This window comes from Sturnus vulgaris, chromosome 1, assembly GCF_052056855.1.
Source record: "Sturnus vulgaris isolate bStuVul1 chromosome 1, bStuVul1.hap1, whole genome shotgun sequence".
Classification (NCBI taxonomy): Eukaryota; Metazoa; Chordata; class Aves; order Passeriformes; family Sturnidae; genus Sturnus; species Sturnus vulgaris.
Window position 1 is genome coordinate 20,246,513 of NC_142243.1, and position 17,666 is coordinate 20,264,178.

The following is a 17,666-nucleotide window of genomic DNA, read 5'->3' on the forward strand; positions in this document are numbered from 1 at the left end:
GAAGGTGGTGCCTAACTAATGTTAGAAAGCACTAATGTTAGAAAGAAGACTAAGTGTTTAATATTGATAGTTCATGGAACACTCTTCATGGGCAGAATTGCAACACAAAAGCATCTGAGGAGCAAACAGCTCAGCTGTTCCTTCAGCCAGCCAGCCAAACACATCTTCAGCTTCTCTACCACAAAGTACCTGACTCAGAAACCTGTAAACTATAGAAACAGAATTAGAAAAGTAAAATTGGACTTCATTTTTTCTTTTATGAAACTTGAACTTCTGCAGGGCTGATTCACAAGTTCTTACAAGATAAATATTGCGAGTATCAAATAAAAATATACTTCAGTTACAAGGGAAGTCAGTGTTGCTATAGCCAGAAGCAAGCAAGTGGGAGATTGAAGAGGATGGTTTCATTCAGTGTGAAGGGAGCCTTGGTCTTTTGAAAGCTTGTGCACATCTGCCTAGAAACATCAGTAGTTTTCTATTTAAAGCCAAGCCCTGGTTCGCTGAACCTGACTCAAAGATAACTACAGCTTTTTTCATAAAACTGGAAAATTAATTGGTGTGAAATGTATTGGAAAACAGAACGGTTATTCATATGCCTCAGCAGTTTCCTTATTAGGTAAAACAAGCTTTTGATTGTTCTCCCAGGCCATACAATACCTCAATATGCTGCAAAATAGGCTGTCAGAAAATGAGCCAGCACGACTTGCATACCTGAGTGACCACTTCTGTGACAAATGCAAATTAATATTTTGAATCCAAGGTCAAAATCTTCTCATCAAAATGGCAAAGGCTCAGTCACTAACTTCTTTAGATGTACTCTTCACCCTACATAAACAGCCTTTCCTGGGCTGACTGGGACCCAGTGGGGTTTGCAGAGGGCAGGGACCACAGGTTGTCCCTATGATGAGTTCCCTAGACAGTTACAATGCAAATTCTTCACAGCCAAAACAAAAGAAACCAGCATGGGGTAAAAATCCTCCTACGGAAAAGGAAAGCACCATACATTAAAATAGCTGGATTAGAAGGTCGTAAAACAAAAGGGTGGCTTAGGGTTCCAGATGTATCATGTTACAAATGGTCTTTTACAGTTGGCTCTACTCCTTGGAACCGCTGAATCATTTCCTACTTGGGCACGTTTGGAAATGTCAGCTTTTTCCAATTCAATTCTCTCTGGTTGCATCAACTGAAAATTCAGAGTGGCTCAGTGACTAAGTGTGGGAAAGAGAGTTGCATAGAAGAATATAAATGAATAAATGAAGGAGATGAGTGTGATGGTGATGTTTCTAGGCTACTGAGTACTTGCTATCCGCCACCTAAAAAATTACAAGATCCCTGATTTTACGTTTCCAGCCTGACTGCGGACTACTGCTAGGAGAAAGAATAGTAAGAGCCGGTGAGACTGCTTTAAATGCACCTCTACATCTGGTCAAGACATAGATTTCCTAGTCCAAGATGTTATTTCATGGTGTGCGTTCATTCAAGTAATATCTGGGATGAGATTAAGTCAACACCACATAGTGCATGCCCCAGCAAAATCTCTGTGCAAGCTGGCAGAGCCTCTGTGGCCAGCAGCACCTGCACAGGCATCAGATCTTCTGAGCCTCAGTGCTTAACTCATGTGACCATGTTATGTGGGCAATTTACAAAATGTGATTTGCTTGATAATTTTGGAGTGCAGACAATTTTTAAAACCTTGTCAGCCCCTCTGTGGTTTGTGCCCTCCCCGGGGCAGGGCTGCATGCCTGTTCACACCACACAAATCCTCCAGGGTGCTCCCAGGCCACCCCCAGCAGCTGGTGGATGGAGTTTTTGTGTGGCAAGCAGCTGCCCTGCCACCTCCTGCCTCGTCCCCTTCCCCAAAGGCAGCGCCCAGAGCATCTGTGGGGGCTGATGCTGCTGTGCCATCGACCCAACAGAAGCTTCTCTTTGAACCCTGCAAAAGTGACTGGGATTTTGGGCGTCTGGTTAATGGCACTAGTATAGACTGATGGAAAACCAACTCGATACAAATGAGCTGTAATAATCTCCAAGTTAATCATTTCTAGTGTTTTGTTAAAGAATTTTTAACGATTTTTAAAGAAATCCAACACCACATTTCTAGAAGATGTCTACATTGTGAGCGGATTTTTTCACTGTACGAAGGGTTTCACTCTGCTAATGACTGCCTGCAGGAGAGTGGAAAGAACTTGGCCACAAAGTAGCATCCATGGATACGTAATTTCCAACATGACATTTATGCCCTAACCATGTTATGTTTGCAGACATTCATTTGCAAAGATTTTCTTTTTCTCTTCCTGAAAAAATTGCATTTTTATGGGTAAAACAATCAGCGAAGGTGGCTACAGTGCCACTATCCCCTTTAAATTATCAAAAATAATACAAAGCACAGCTCATTTCTGGTTGTTATCTATTACCCATATGCATTGTCAATAGTTCATTAGTTCTAGTCTATTTTCCCATGTCAAAAATCTTGTTTTTCATGCCTGCAGTCATGCAGTAGAAAAAATAGCATGATCGATGACCTCAATACAATGAAAATAACCCATTTAAAGTTATCTGTTTGCATACAGTCTAGAAGCTGAAAACTTCACATCCCATTTCTGAAAAAAACCCAGACCCAACACCATTTCAGGGAAATGAAATTTATTTTCAAATAGAAATTAATTCTTTCTTACTGTTTTGAGTGAGGTATTTGAATAATTCTTGCAAATAACACTGGCAGAAATTGGGACGAGTTTGTAAACTATAAAAAAGAAAAAATAGCACTTTTCTGATAACACATCCCTCTTCATAAAAATTGCATCTAGTCCTACCTAACCAGGATCTCTTTGTGAGCATTTCTCAAAGTGATAAATGGTGTCTCAGCATTTCCTTCTCTCTTTCTGATGATTTGTTATAATGACAGCAGCTTTTATCATATCTCCATTTGTGATGGCCCCTCACTTTCTTCCTTCTTTTACTACAAAAGCTCTCAAAGGAAGTCTTTGTGTGGCAGGAGAAGCCAAATTAACATAATACACAGCATCTATAAATAGGTGCTTCAAATTAGGCTTCTACAAAACCTTGAAGCAATATTTCTTCATTCTTTTTCCTACTGCTGGTAAAAGATACAATCTCGTATCACATTTTTTTTCTTTATAAAACATTAATGTTGTTGCTCTTATTTTGTGTATTTTTCAATGCTTTGATCCCACCACAGGTAAAAGATGGCCAGTTCGTGGTTCCTGTATTTTTAATTTGTGCAAAAAAGACCTTGTTAGAAATATGTTATGTGGTACTGGTAAATTAATTACCAAGGACAATGCCAAATTATCTGTCTTAAAGACAGATCCTGGAAAAAAATTTTCATAAGTTCTGCTCCTAAATTTTTTTCAAACCCTTTGAGAATTGCTTTCACATGTTAAAAAAAATAAATGGAAAGAACTCATAAACTGAGAAGGATTAAGACAAAGCTAATTAAATCCATGTCTGGTACGAGGATCATGAGAAAATGTTAGCCACTATTTGTACATCGTAATGATCAAGTAGTGAAATTATCAGATATCAAGTGTAAATTAAATAACAGAATTATTTCACTCTTTTTTTTTTTCCCCCACCACATAATTCCCAACCAAAGTGTGAAATTCAATTCCTTGTAACAAGGATGTTCAGGAGGAATTTAAACAAATTCCTGGAAGAAAAAACCCGTAGTTTTTTCTAACAAGACAGTCCAGAGATAATCAATAGCTTGGAGATTTCACAGAGCTGACTATGTAAGATTACTGGTTGCATCCTTCTCCTTTTGCTTTCTTCCTCTCGCACATGGTTGGTGAGAGCCATTGAGGCTGCCCTAAGCACACACAGTGGATGTTATGATCTAACATGTCTCAGGTGTTGCCCAGGCTGTGCTCTGGAGGCAGACCCTTGTGCCAGATGTTGTCTGTCAGGACGGGAGGTGCGCACATCTGCCCGGGGACCCCTTCCCCACGTCTGTCTCTGCTCCCACCTTCGGGACAGCCTGGCATTGACATCGAGTCCCAGAACATGAGCACTGCTGTGGGGTCTGTAGAAAGCCATTGATAGTGGGGGTGGTTGCCGTGGAGTTGTTAGCACAGGGAACGTCAGTGAGTGCCAGAAGGAGGCAGCAGGGACAGGAAGAAGGCAGCAGTTCCAGCTGTGCTAGGAAGGAAGGAGGCAGCAGTTCCAGCTGTGCCAGACAGGAGCAATCCGGCCCGTGCACCGCTCGCCGTCTGCTGCGCCGGGTTGGAGGAGGCTCCGGACTGTGCTCCAAGAGGCTGGAGCTCTTTTGCCTGATCGTTATTTGTTTGGGGCTTTCTTCTAAGGACCAAGGGGTGCAAAATGGTTTAAAAAATTATCCCTGTGAACTATACAGTCTCTTTTCCACATTAGTTTCTTACTAATGTCTGATACTAGCAAACACAGCTTTACAAAACCTGCATAGGAACACACCAGTTCTTCCAAAATACTTTGTTTTTCTTTTTGGTTTCTTTAACACTGAGACGTTTCGTTTTTACTTTTTTCTCCTCAGCAATTTTAAGGACTAAAAATTCAGTTTTTAAAGGAAAAGCTTGGCTTTTCAGAATCTCACAACTCCGGTGACTAAGCAGTGAGGGTAACACTAAATGATATAAGATACCTAATTGAATCACAGGCATACTTCAGTTTCTTGAGATTTTGTCCTGAGAATATTTTTCTGATCTTCAAAGTGGCTAACATTTTAATCCTGGCCAGGGAAAGGCAACCATCTTTAATCTAATATGATCTAATCTAATCTAATCTAATCTAAGGTTTACAATGAAGCTAACTCATGACCAAACTTCTGCTTTTTAATTCCATGGCAGTATAATACATTGCTATATCCTGGACAAATTACTGATCCCAGCTCATGTATAAATAAATATAAAGGCTATTTACATAAATCTTAAACTATAGTATCAAACAGCTACTCAAAGAATGCCTGTTTTGTTCAAACTAAGAATAGCAGGTGCATTGAAGAAATCTGATGAAAACTATTATTTCAAACGAACAGGGCTCTTCAGTAAACATATTTTGAGAAAAGGCAATAGCTGAAAAAAACATAAAATAAGCTCTTTGTGTAGCCAAGCTCAGTATGCTTCTGAGGCAGCACCATCTACAATTAATTACTACTTCCCCTTCCTCATAACAGTCACTTTGTCAGGAGGAATTTACAAAATTAAAATAGCTTTTTATTAATAGCTGGATGTTTTGCATGATGGAAATTCCTTTAACACTTCCACTTCTGTAACTCAATACAATGACTCAAAAGCAATAGATAAAATTTCTTAAAACATGTTGTTCTTCACAGGAGATGTTTAGGAGCAGATTTCTTGCCCTGTTTTAGTTTGACTGTCATTTTCCAGGAACTGCAGAGTGGCAGAGTGAGTATTATCTTATTTTCTTTTTTTTTTTTTTTTTTTTTTTTTTTTTTACATATTAAGAAGTTTTCTAATACTCTTGCTAACCCTTTCTTTTTTTAAGGAGTTTAGCTTCTCTTTGTTCACTAAAATATTCCAGCTGTACTGTCACCCGAGAAGGTCTCCTGCATGGCTGGGCTGGTCTGTACTCACCAAGTTTTGTGGCTCTCAGGGCTCTTTGTGCCCAGGCCCATTCACCTGGCACATTTATGGCTCACTACATTAAAACCTGTGGCAGCTCCTTTTCTTGAAGAAGCATGCTCAGCCTGACAGAATATGAGCTGTAGAGACAGGTAGGTGTGCCACTGAGGGACATGGTTGAGTGATGGACTTCACAGTGCTGAGTTAAGAGTTGGACTCTATGATCTTAGAGGTCTTCCAGCTTAAATGATCCTATGGTTCACTGATTTGAGCCTAGAATTTTGTTAATTATTGTTTTTCTTATGAATGCAAATAAAAAAATCTACCCAATATTCTTTCCAAGTCTCTTATAACTTCAAGGAAAATGGACTTTTGATAGTTGAATTCCCAAAGCAAGCACACACTTTGTGACCTTCTTAATATGAACAGCATGAGCCACAGCCCTGGTAGTGCTCTGCACACCAGTGCCATCCAGTCAGGGTACCAGGGTCCTTCACAGATGATGGATGAGTTATTTTGGTGGATGGAGGATTTCTCTCCATAGTTCTTACCAACTAGTTCTGCTCTCTGAGGAATTTAGCAGCAAAACCACCTTTGATTTTTCTGGTAAGTGCTTGAAAAATTCCACCTGCTATAAGGGGAGTGTGGCAGACATCTTCTACATGAAAAGGATAAAGGCTAATTTTGGCTCTAAATTCAGGAGAAATTGAAGTAGATAGTGTGAATATAGCAGGGTGTCCATGTATAGGATAACTCATGTCAATAAGGTCATGAGAACATGCAACGTACCAAGCCTCTAAATTATTTTTCTCACATAATTAAACATGCAAGTGTAATTAAACCCTGTATCTATCAAGCTTACTCCACGTTAAAATGTGAGTTGATTCAGCCTTGTGTCTCTAGTAGAAGTTGTGTGCCAGGCTATGTAAGTAATACTCATTTAAAAGCTTGCCATCACATCATAAAATACTATGTCTGAATATATTAAAAAAATCGGTGTTTTCAGATGAGAACAAGAATGCTTTTAATTCCCTTAAATATTTCTCAGGAGAAGAGGGCTTTACTTCACCTGTAGCTGAGACAGTACCTCTGATAATAAATATCAGCTTAAATATGTTCACTTTTGGATGAGATCGATTTCTCTCCAGAAGTGAGTATCTTTCACTTAAGTATAAGTGGAACCAGAGTGAATGGCTCAAATGTGGATGTATATATTTCATGTGATAATATGAAATATATCTGGTAATATGAAACCCAGCCATGATGTGCCATCTGTGTCCTATAAAAGTAAATTTTTGTGTCTTTTTTTTTAAAGATCTTCTACATAAATAGATCTAATGAGATTGATACTTTCAATGAAAAATGTGTAATTTCAGCTTCCTTTTAAAACCAGAAGCCCTTACAAGGTTTTGTATCTATAACTGGCAAAACCAGCTTGTTTGTACATAATTTATTCATTTTGCATCCTGTCTAGGTAAACACAGTATCTATAGGCTATTTAAAAACAAATTGTGAATGGGGAAGTAAGTTTATATTTCATAACTTACTTAATTTCATAAAAATATTCTCTTTATTGAAATAAAAGAACATTAACTACCTACGGACTCAGGAATCTAACCAAAACTTCTAAATTCTGTACTATTTTACCCTTATGATTACAGAATAGATCAGTACAGTCAAAGGTCAAAGGGGGAGCTCTGTCACTTTTTCTGTTATGTTACTGAACATGGGAGTACACATGCTTTAGTCTACAGAAGACAATTCCTGTTTGCTCTAACCAGGAAAAAAACCCAAGAGAGATCTGATCTTCATGTGCCCACTGCAGAGCTCCTCCAGTGTTTCTTCACTCAGAGCCTGGGAAAAACACAGCTCCCTTCCCTGCTGTCCCCTCCAACAGCTGCTGCAGTTTGTGATTAGGACGATGCTTTGCATGGGGTAAATGAGTGTGCAGCTGAAATCACTGCCACTCACGTCACATCCAGCTGAGGACCTCAGCCAACTTGTACCCAGGGCATGAGTTCCTACTGGAGCTCTACCAGTGCTATTCTCCATGCTTCACCCACATCTCCCTGGCCCACACCTCTTTCCCTAGTTTCCTACAGAACATCTGGCAACACCTTCTCATCATGCATTGGAAGTGCACTCACGTAGTAATGCATTCTTTTGTTTAGGCTGAAATATTTTTGTGTTTGTTAAAAATGGCCTGCACTCTGTTTATAAGTCTAGATAAAATACAGGCTCAATAAATGTAAAAAGTCAGTAAATGGTAAAACAGTATTTATAACTGGGCCAGTCATTAAAGACCAAACATTGAGTTATAGTGCTGTGTTGCAGCTTTACAAATTATATGGTGTCGGAACAGAGAAATCAATATGTCACAATTTTGAATTACTCGGCACCTTTTAATTTTCAGAGATCATCTTGCTTCAGATCATGACATGCATCACTGGGCCAGACAGGAAATGGGCCCCATGTTCAAATTGGCACTGGTTCCTGTCTCACAGGGCTCAGTAGGCTACATGCAAATATCCTGTGTGGCAGATCTTTCCTATACCTGCCACTACACGTCATCCTCAGCTAGATGGTAACATGCCTCCGAAATGCAAACATGCAATTCAGTGCTGAAAATTTGGTTCACTGTGGTTGAGAAAAGCAGCTAGTTCCAAATCCTCCAATGTGGTCTGAATTTGTGGTCTCAATCTCATCTCCGTACAAAAGACTTTTGGTTGTTGGGGCTTTTTTCCCCGAAAGGAAATTATTGCACCATACACGTTACTGAAGAGTGAGTCAGACAAGATGGAAAAAATGGTGCAAAGGCTGAAGCACTGTCTCTCCTCAAAGAAGATCCAAGTAATGTGGTTTGGGGCAGTTCAGGAAAGTGCTGCTGCATCTGCTTGCTGCTTTCTGTGGTACTCGCTGGCCAGCTGTCAGCAGGGGGCTCATTCAGTTTTTCATGACGATACCCAATAGTTATCAAAAAAATTTCACATATTGCTTACTTGTTAAATTCTCAGTTTGCTCTTAAGGACAGCCAAGCTGAGTCTGAGTGCATCTGGGGAGCCTGAATAAATTTTCTCCAGCTGCAGGTTCCAAGTGATGATTCCTTGCTTTAGAATTGACTTTTACACACACTCAGCTATTCGGTCAAATGCATACTCATGCAATATGCAAACACGACATTAAAGGCAAAGGATTTTAAATGCTAGTATTTAAAATGCACATCTCCCCAGCACATGATAATGGTACTTTAAGCATCAGCATTCCTCTCAGCTGAAAATGCCTTCATCTTCCCTCCCCTCTGCCCTTAGTGCTCAGGCTCCACGCATTTGACATGCCATCCTGTCCCCCACACTGAGCCCCTGTGCTCCCCACGCACATCTTCACTGTCCTGGAGCCTCCATCCTTCTCTCCTTGCTCCTGCTCTCCCTTTTGGGTCCTCTTCCCAAACACTGATATATTTTTAGATTTCTTCAGATCTACTGATGATGCCAAGGCTGTTCAATATAGAAGATTCAGAAATGGTGTATGCAAACCGTATATTTATAAACTTAGTCTATTTAGATGGACTTGTTAACTGTAGGGGATGTCCAAATAAATAGTATGGGTGTTAAAGCTCTCAAGGTTAAAAATGAGGCTGTCAGTCTCTAAGAAGAAAATGACCACGTGCTGCAGAAAGTCTCACCTGGGAGCTAGGTACTGAATGCCTGTTTTGAAAATAATGCTAAAAGTAAGAGTTGTTATTGATCCCTTCTGTTCAGATGCCACTCACTCTTCCTAAGCTACATTTGGTTTTTCCCTCTGCTAGACCTTAAATCTTTTCTGCCAAGCCATCAAAGGCACCAGATATAATAAACTAAAATGTGCTTTCTCTGGAAGTACAGTAATTGAGAGGGAGACAAATAGATAAGTGACTATCTGAGGACTGTATGAGAGATTCTGGCTTACCCAGCACACAGATTTTGCAGGAATGGCAGTATATTTGCAAAGTCTAATGAAAGTGAGCCAGGGATGCAATACAATCAGCAAGGCCAGTCACTGAGGTATGGGATATCAGCATATTTACTGAAGTTCCATGCCTAGCACTACATGTTTAAAGGAGAGAGATAGAGAGAGAGGGAGAGAGCTGAGTGCAATTGATGATGACCAGCCATGAGAAGGAAATTGTCCTAACCCCCTCCCTTGGCCTCTGCCTGCCACCTTCCATACCCCTGGCCATAGCACAGGCTTCCAAGGTTTTTCACTTTCTCCCTATGCCAGAGAGGGGCTGTGCTGCTTTGCAGCTGCAGGGGCAGCTCCAATCCAGCTGCCCCACTCCCAGTCCTCTCCCCAGCAGGACAGCAATTGTCATGCAGTGGGTGAGGTGGCTCTCTCATATGTTGGCATGAATCCCGTCATGTTTTGGCCCACTTTGGACTCTGGTCTACATCCAGCATCATTCAGACTGAAAATTACTTCAGAATGGAGAAAAAAAGACATCTAAGACAACTCCTGTTTACAGCAAGCATTCCCAAATATCCGTATATCTTGCTAGCTCTTATAGTACCCTGGATTTATTTCTGTTTGGAGGCAAATGCTTTCAGTTTCAGTTTATAAATGGCTCAAGATGTCAAGATGTTACTAGAGAAACAGAAATAAAGAACTGTGTAGAGTTCCCCCCCACCCTTGCTTTCACTGATGATTCTGAAACAGGAAGCCATACCCTAATGCTAAGAGGTAGATTTTTTGACTTTTTTAACGAGTTATTTTCCTACATAGTTCTCTTCCAGAATGTGATGAAGGTTCAGTGACTGTCTTGCTTTTCCTCATCACTGCATGAATATGCCCCCTGGCCTGTGTAAACACTGATGTTTCACTCCAGAGACACACTGAGCTTTCAGAGGACTCTGGCAGGTGCCTCACCAGAAGCTCAGGACTGGCCCCAGGTTAACATGTGCTTAAAGCTGCACCTGAGCTAAGGGACCTTGTCGAACCCTGACTCTCAAGCACCCTCACAATCACTTTCCTACATAGTTCTGTGATTTATGGGACATAAATCTTCCAGGTGATCTCTTTTTCACAGCAAAGCATCCCAGTTACAAACCCCATCCGTCTGATCCCACTGTTGACACCCACATGCCTCACCTGCACCCCTTCAGCATGCCCCTTGTATCAGCATTAACTTCACTGCTTCAAATAGCCTAGGAAGTACCTGATGACAGAAGAAGGAAAATCTAGGATTTGCAGCCGCTATGTTTCTATGGAGCATTCAACAATTTTTACTGCAGAAGAGACTCTGAGAATCACTATTATATAAGAATATGTTTAGGCTGCAATCTGGGCAGTTTTATTTTTAACTCTATTTAATGAGGTTAATGGGCTTTTTCCCAGTTTAAAGACAGAGGTCTTGTCTTTCTTCCTCCAAACCCCCCAATTCCATGAGTTCATGGTGCTCTCTATCATTTCTGTGGTATTCTTCCATAGCAATGAAGTAGTCTATCCCCATACTTTGGCACAGGCTTCTTCCTTATTTTTCCATTTTTCCATTTACTGTACTCTGTGAATTTCAATAAAGAAAATATATGAATGCCAAAAAAAAATTTAAAAAAAAAAAAGAGAGAGCAAAAGGGCTCTAGTTTTTTCAGTGTGATCCCAAAAAGACAGGTGATCAGTCAGGCTACCCTCCTGGATGAAACTCAGTGGGATAATCTTCCCATCCCAAGATAAGGCCTTCATACACCTGTCCCTTTTTTTCCTTCTTCCAAGTAATACCTGCTATTTGCTCATATCATACATTTATTTTCCTGAATTGTTGCTCTCATTTTTCATAAATGATGCTGACTGCCCATCACACCCCATCATTTGTATTATAAAAGACAATTCTATGGAACTCGACTATGGCCTCTTGTTTCTATCACCGTGTATTTTATATGCATGCTTCAACAAACATGTGATCCCAAGTAGGATTTTTCTACAGATGGCCTGGACACACTGTGTCACACTCAGTGATAGAAAGAAATGTTTAGTTTGACTTAATTACCTCAACCATTGACCACAGCGCCCAATGAGAACCCTTCCATTATGTGACATCCCTGGGGGCATATTCCCCCTTCAGCCATGTAGGCATTTTAAAAGCCTCTGGGAGCTGTACAGTCAGTATGCATGCTGATCTATGACGAGTAAATGTTGCTCCAACAGTTTTCGTCAGTGCTAATTTACTTGCTTTGTTTGTTTGCTTGGGGTTTTAATAACTGTATTAAAAGTCTTTGCTCCTGTTGTATTTGACATTGTGCCATTGGTCCATTAGGATTTGGTTGAGTGTTGTGCATTATTTTTAATTTGCATTCACAGTATGCTCTGTAATAACTCCCACTGAATTCTAGCAATGGATGCTGTGAATTTGTATTAACTGCAGCACTGTTTTGTGCAACTGTAGTAGAATTCTTTACAAGAGAATACTTAGGCATCATCTCCTTTAGCAAGGAGATCAGAGTTCCAAATAACAACAGAGACTTGCAAATTGTTCCTGGGCTAATTGTAATGGAAGGATTCATCTTGCATGGAAATCATTGGCACAAGCTGCTGTTGATGCCAGAAGTTTACATGGTTTCAGAAAGCAATTAGATACAATTATGGAAGAAAAATCCATGAAAGACAACTAAACACACAGCTAGGTCTAGTTCAGAAATTCCCTGAGCCATTGATTGCTGGAAGCTGAGAAAGGGTCCTAGGGATGGATCACTGCACAGTTCTTCCCTGGGATTGCGCTGCTGGGCACTGCCTGAAGAACATGCTGTTCTAGTCTGACCCAGTACGGCCTTTTGCATAGTGTCATGTTAAGATGTCGTGCTGAGAGCCTTTAGGAAGAAAAGAGAATGGGGGAAAAGAAGTTATTTCTCTTCAGGTTAACAAACTGCAAGTTTTTTTGGTTTCTGAATTAAAATCCTCCTTTGTACCTAATTGTAATTCAGATCCTCTTGGACCTTTCAGCTTCCTTTGGAAAAGCATACACACCAGACTGAACTATAGTCATGGGCACATGCTTGCACTGCCCTTAATTGGATGAAGGCTCACACAGCGGCTGGCAGTAAAACACTCATTTTCAGTAGTTACTGGCCTCAAGTTTGGCAATGAGCATTTATCTGCCATCGGGCTGGATCATCATTGCTAAAGAGAAGCTGTTTTCTCAGTTAAACTAAATGAAGGAATCTGGTGAAGTGCACACAATATCTAACTGATGGATACAAAAACATAGCTTACAACAGTGAAAAATCATTAATTTTGTGCGCAAGAAGCAAGTCCTGCTATTGGTTAGAACAAGGAGCTAATAGCACCAAGTCATGGGTACAATCCCCATGGTACAGGTCATTCACTTAAGAGCTGGACTTGATGATCTTTGTCTGCCCCTTCCAACTCAGAATATTCTGTGATTCTGTAAGTATGACATCTTATAGTGATAGTATGATATCTTAAAGTGATAGTACATGTAACTGCTTTTAAACACCTAATAATTTAGCTAGGTTTATGCAGATCTCAACAGACTGGTTGCTGGCTGAATTTAGTTACTAAATTATTACTCTAATAAAGCCTAATTTTTAAAGTTACAGGACACAAAACTCTGTCCTGAAAAAAATAGAGAAAAAACATTAAGGCAAGATAAAAAGCACAGCAGTAGTAGCCACACAAGGTGATTATTTGGTTCGGAATCTTTTTTTATTTTAATGAGGTACAAAAATGCATTGTTTTTTGTGATTTTTCTTTAGTGGAATGATTGGGGCCATTTGATGTCCTGGAGTCTGGCAGATGACACCTTAGTTGTTGCAGTTTATCATTATGTAAAACCACGTTGCCCAAAACCGTGGGTGGAAATAGATGAAGTTGTGAAACGCAGTGAACCAGTGACTTTTTCCCAGTTTGAAACACATATGTTTCAGTTTTGTGAATTTGCTTGAAGTTTTTTTGCTAAAAACACTCATTGTGAGTGCACTAAAAATACAAAACAGCTGTCTCGCATCAACACCTCACTCTGGGGCCTCTCATGCTTCCCCAGAACATGGGACTCCGATTTCACTGAACATCTTTAGTACCTTTCTCTTCCTTCTTAATTGTAACAGTCATTTCTACTCCTATTTGCCATAACTAATATCCCTATGACAGCCATTGCTTAGATGAGAAGGCAGCACTAGGAAAGCATTTAATGAACATTAATTGCTTCTTAATATGATTTAGCTGCTGGAAATAAGAAGGCTAAGCTGGCTCCATGTGACCAGCAGCCCTACAGGCACCTCCACCAGACTCCTTTTGAGATGCAATCCTGCTGACCTGGGGGACAGTAGCCTTTCATGGATGATAACCAAGGATGCATTTTGCTTTTCCAAATTAGCAGCTAAGTAGGGCTGTAGGAGCTCAGTAACAAAGTCATGATGATACCACCTGGTTGATTAGTGATCTCTTCCTTCTGTGACAGCCAGCAATTATCAGTTCCTGCTGACTTCAGAAGCTAATGGGAATCAGAGAATGGGGGATACTGCCAAGATGCAGCAGCTTCCAGCTGTGAGGAGGATGACAAGATGGGACACAGACTCTATGTACACTGTTAAGACTGTCTTTTCCTGTGTGGCATCTTTGGCACCTGTGCCTTTATCATTTTGACCCTCTAAATTACATTACCTGACACAGCAACACCATGTAAGAGAAACTTGGTCTTTTGAATCCAGCATTCTAAAATTTGAATTCCGATTCACCATTGATTCTCATCTCACCCTTTAGTAGGGTCACTTAACCTTTCTACTAAGCTGCTGTGCCAGGAAATTACAGCTGGTAGCATTTAAAGATACTGTGACAATCAATCAATACATGTTTGTAAACTTGTTAGTAAACAACAAGCACCAAGTGCCAAGTCTAATTTAAACACATATAGTTTATAATATTCCCATTTTATCAGCAAGAACTTTAATATGACACAAAGATTAACCTTCTGATCTCGGGGGAAAAAAAAATCTTTACTGATATTATAGACTAGCATTGGCAGCAGACCTCTAACTTGAAATATGATGTCCTCAGTGGCATCACTAAATTTCCCATGGATTAGCTGACAGTGATACCTCAGGACTCATGGGAAAAGTGTATTGCAGAGAGAAATAACAGTGAGGGCAAAACCCTACTCTTTTCCTGGACTGTAATTCTTAGGCTTCTTTTATTCAGAGCTGGAATTAAATACCTCTAGGTTTTTAAGATTAAAGACTTATTGTTTTACATAGAGTATTTAATGGGTATTATGAAATAGCTAAATTATACCCACTAACATAAGCAGGAGCCTTCATGCTTTACAGAGGTTATGGGGGATTAATATTTCTAGTATCTGCTGATCAATAAAGATACACATACCTTGAAAAGCTTGACTGTTGGCTCCCTACTTTTTTGGTACAGTGTCAACTGGTTTTATAGGATTGACCCAAAGCAAGCATTTTGGGAAATGGTGATGAATCACCTTCACGTTCCTGATATTTATGATTCACAACGATTTCAAACCAGCAAACTTCTTCAATAGAAGTCTTCACACTGGCTTTGTTTCGCTATTACTACTAAGTACCTCAAAGCCAAGAAGACAACTGAGCTGTGCTCCCAGGGGGACTGTGCAATGAGCCAGTCAGATACCTGCAACCCCTTGGGACACCAGCCAACTGCTTCTAGCTCCCTCCCACCCACACCCACAGCCCTGCTCACCAGCAAGGTAACAAATGCCCCAAAACACATCTTTAGATGTTTCCCTGCATATCCCATCACAATCACAGATGGTGCTGTGCTGTTCCTCTGGTGCGCTATAGGCATGCTGCTTTTTATTGCCATATCTAACCACCCACAATACCAAATCCATGTTAATTCATTAATATGGTTGCAGCAAAGCTCTTACTTTGAGACTTTCTAGCCATTGTTTGATGAGCAGCAGCTCCAAGGCATAAGGAAATGCTCAGAAATCATGAAGGATAGGGGAGAATCTGCAAAAATAAGATGTCAGACACTCATGACTGAAAGGCTGCTGTAAGTCACAGCATCTTTTCTACCCATGCTTTTAATAAAAGAGACCTAGTTATTGGCACCTTGTCACCTTACTAGGTTTTTCATACCAAAGGCTGCCTTGTGAAAACAGCACTGAAAGCACCATTAGGTATAAAGATACAAAGTTACTACAGAAGCATTTCTTTACTAAAACAATTGCAAATCAAAGACTCACAGAATGTTTCGGAATGGAAGCAATATTATAAATCATTTAGTTCCAACCACCCCTTGCCACAAGGAGGGATACCTTCCACTAGGTCAGATTGATCCAAGCTGGCCTTGAACAGTTCCACAGATGGGGCATCCATGGCTTCTCTGGGCAATTTGTTCCAGTGCTGCACCACGCTCACAGTTAAGAATATCTTCCTAATAGGCCATCTGAACCTGCCTTCTTCCAGTTTAAAGCCATCCTACTTGTCCTATCACTACATGCCCTTGTTAAAAAGTCCCTCTCCAGCTTTCTTGTAGGCTCCTTCAGATACCAGAAGGCTGGAACGAGGCTCTCCATGCTGAACCACCCCAGCTCTCTCAGCCTGTCTCCACAGCAGAAGTGCTCCATCCCTCAGATCATGTTCGTGCCCCTTCTCTGAATAGATCCTCATCCTGCTTATGCGTGGGGCCTCAGAGCTGTGGGGTCATGTTTATCTATAATATACATATTTTTATAAAACACCTTTTATAAGACAAAACACAGGACACTTTGACTACTATTTTTAAATTCAGATAAAGAGCTATTCAAGTAGCAGCTGCTCCGCTACACCAGCCACGAGGCAGGGCGGCAAGCTCCGCACCGGGCAAGCCCCGCACCCTGCTCCCGCCGCCGTCCCGCACGGCGCCCCTCTCCCCTATTAAAGTTTCGGCAGTTTCCACTCGCTCGCTCCGCCGCCCCCCACACCAGGAAGCGCCCCGGGACGCGCCCCGAGCCGCTAGCACAGGCCGCCGGCCAGGCCGCCCCCCTCACACCGGCCAAGCCCGGTGCCCCCCGCCAGCACCGGCGGGCCGGGCCGGGCCGGGCCGGGCCCGCTCAGCGGCCGCGGCGAGAGGGGGGGCCGATGGCGGCGGCGCAGGGCTGCGGGCGAGGGGCGGAGCGCAGAGACCCTGTGGCTGCCATGGCCGCCTCCCCCTCCCCGCAGCCTCCCTTAAATACTATGGGGCGGCCGTAGCTGCGACGGGCGCCGCTGCTGAGCGCACCATGCGGGCTGTCATCGCCTTGGCCGCGGCGCTGGGCAGCCTGCTGCTGGGCGGCTGCCTCCTGCGCCTGGGCGGCCAGCAGCCCCTCCGCGCCAGGTAGGGCGGCCGGGCGGCCTCGCCCGCGGTCCGGAGCCGGCTGGGTAGGGCGGGAGGAGCGGGGCGAGCCCCGCGGGGCGCGGCGGAGCCTGGCGCGGTTCCCCCGGCTCGCTCTGGGCTCGGCGCGGGCGCTGGCGGCTCCGAGAGGGTCGTGGGCAGGAGAGCGGCGCCGCTCGCACCGGGTGATGTTCAATCACTGGTTCTGACAACTTTTGTTTCCCCGTCTCGCTTGCCAGGGGCTGGGAGGAGGAGGCAGGAGTAGCGGCTGTCACGCCGAAAGTGGTGCGAGCCCTCAGGTCCCCCCGGACGCCCCTTCCTCAGACCGAGAACAGGTACGGGCTGGCCGCCCGCAGGTGGGTCCGTGAGGTCGGGTCTACAAAAGCAGAAATTCGCTTTCGCTCCGGTTCGTTCTTCCTTTTGTTTCTGCAGCTTGATCAGGGAGAGCGTTAGAGATTATCAGAGCAAATGTCACTTTGCTTTAACTATAATGAATTATTTGCTCATGGGCCCTCTTATTGACGGCTGTCACTCTGCCGTTGGTTTTGAGCCCAGTAAAACATTGCGTAGAGCAGTTTCCTTAGCGTACGATGCAAAGGTGCCTGCTGAATGGCGTGTTCCAGGTATCTTTTATTCTTTCCAGGAAGGTGGAGCTGGAGCTGGGTAATACTGTTACTGTTCTTGTAATTTGTATTTAGTTACAAATCCAGATTTATCATTTACAATCCATAGGATGAAGGCAAGACATATGAAGCGTGTTTTGTTTTGGGT

General features: G+C 42.3%; 1 protein-coding gene and 1 long non-coding RNA gene across 4 annotated transcripts in view; both read left to right on the top strand.

Annotated features, from left to right (window-relative positions):
- The first annotated feature begins 679 nt into the window (after positions 1 to 679).
- LOC148225099 (uncharacterized) lies at positions 680 to 14,947 on the top strand. Its single transcript, XR_015802165.1, has 2 exons — positions 680 to 5,399; positions 5,500 to 14,947. It is a non-coding gene; the product is annotated as an uncharacterized LOC148225099 (long non-coding RNA).
- A 1,758-nt stretch (positions 14,948 to 16,705) lies between these two features.
- Positions 16,706 to 17,666, top strand: part of ST8SIA6 (ST8 alpha-N-acetyl-neuraminide alpha-2,8-sialyltransferase 6) — a 44,782-nt gene continuing 43,821 nt past the window's right edge. The window contains exons 1-2 of one of the 3 annotated variants that reach the window (XM_088161052.1): positions 16,706 to 16,898; positions 17,135 to 17,230. In XM_088161052.1, the coding sequence (XP_088017178.1) occupies positions 16,804 to 16,898; positions 17,135 to 17,230 (191 nt within the window). In that variant the 5' untranslated portion in view covers positions 16,706 to 16,803. Of the gene's footprint in view, positions 16,899 to 17,134; positions 17,252 to 17,462; positions 17,519 to 17,666 lie in introns of those variants that run through there. The other 2 variants (XM_088161046.1, XM_088161059.1) reach the window with 2 other exon arrangements.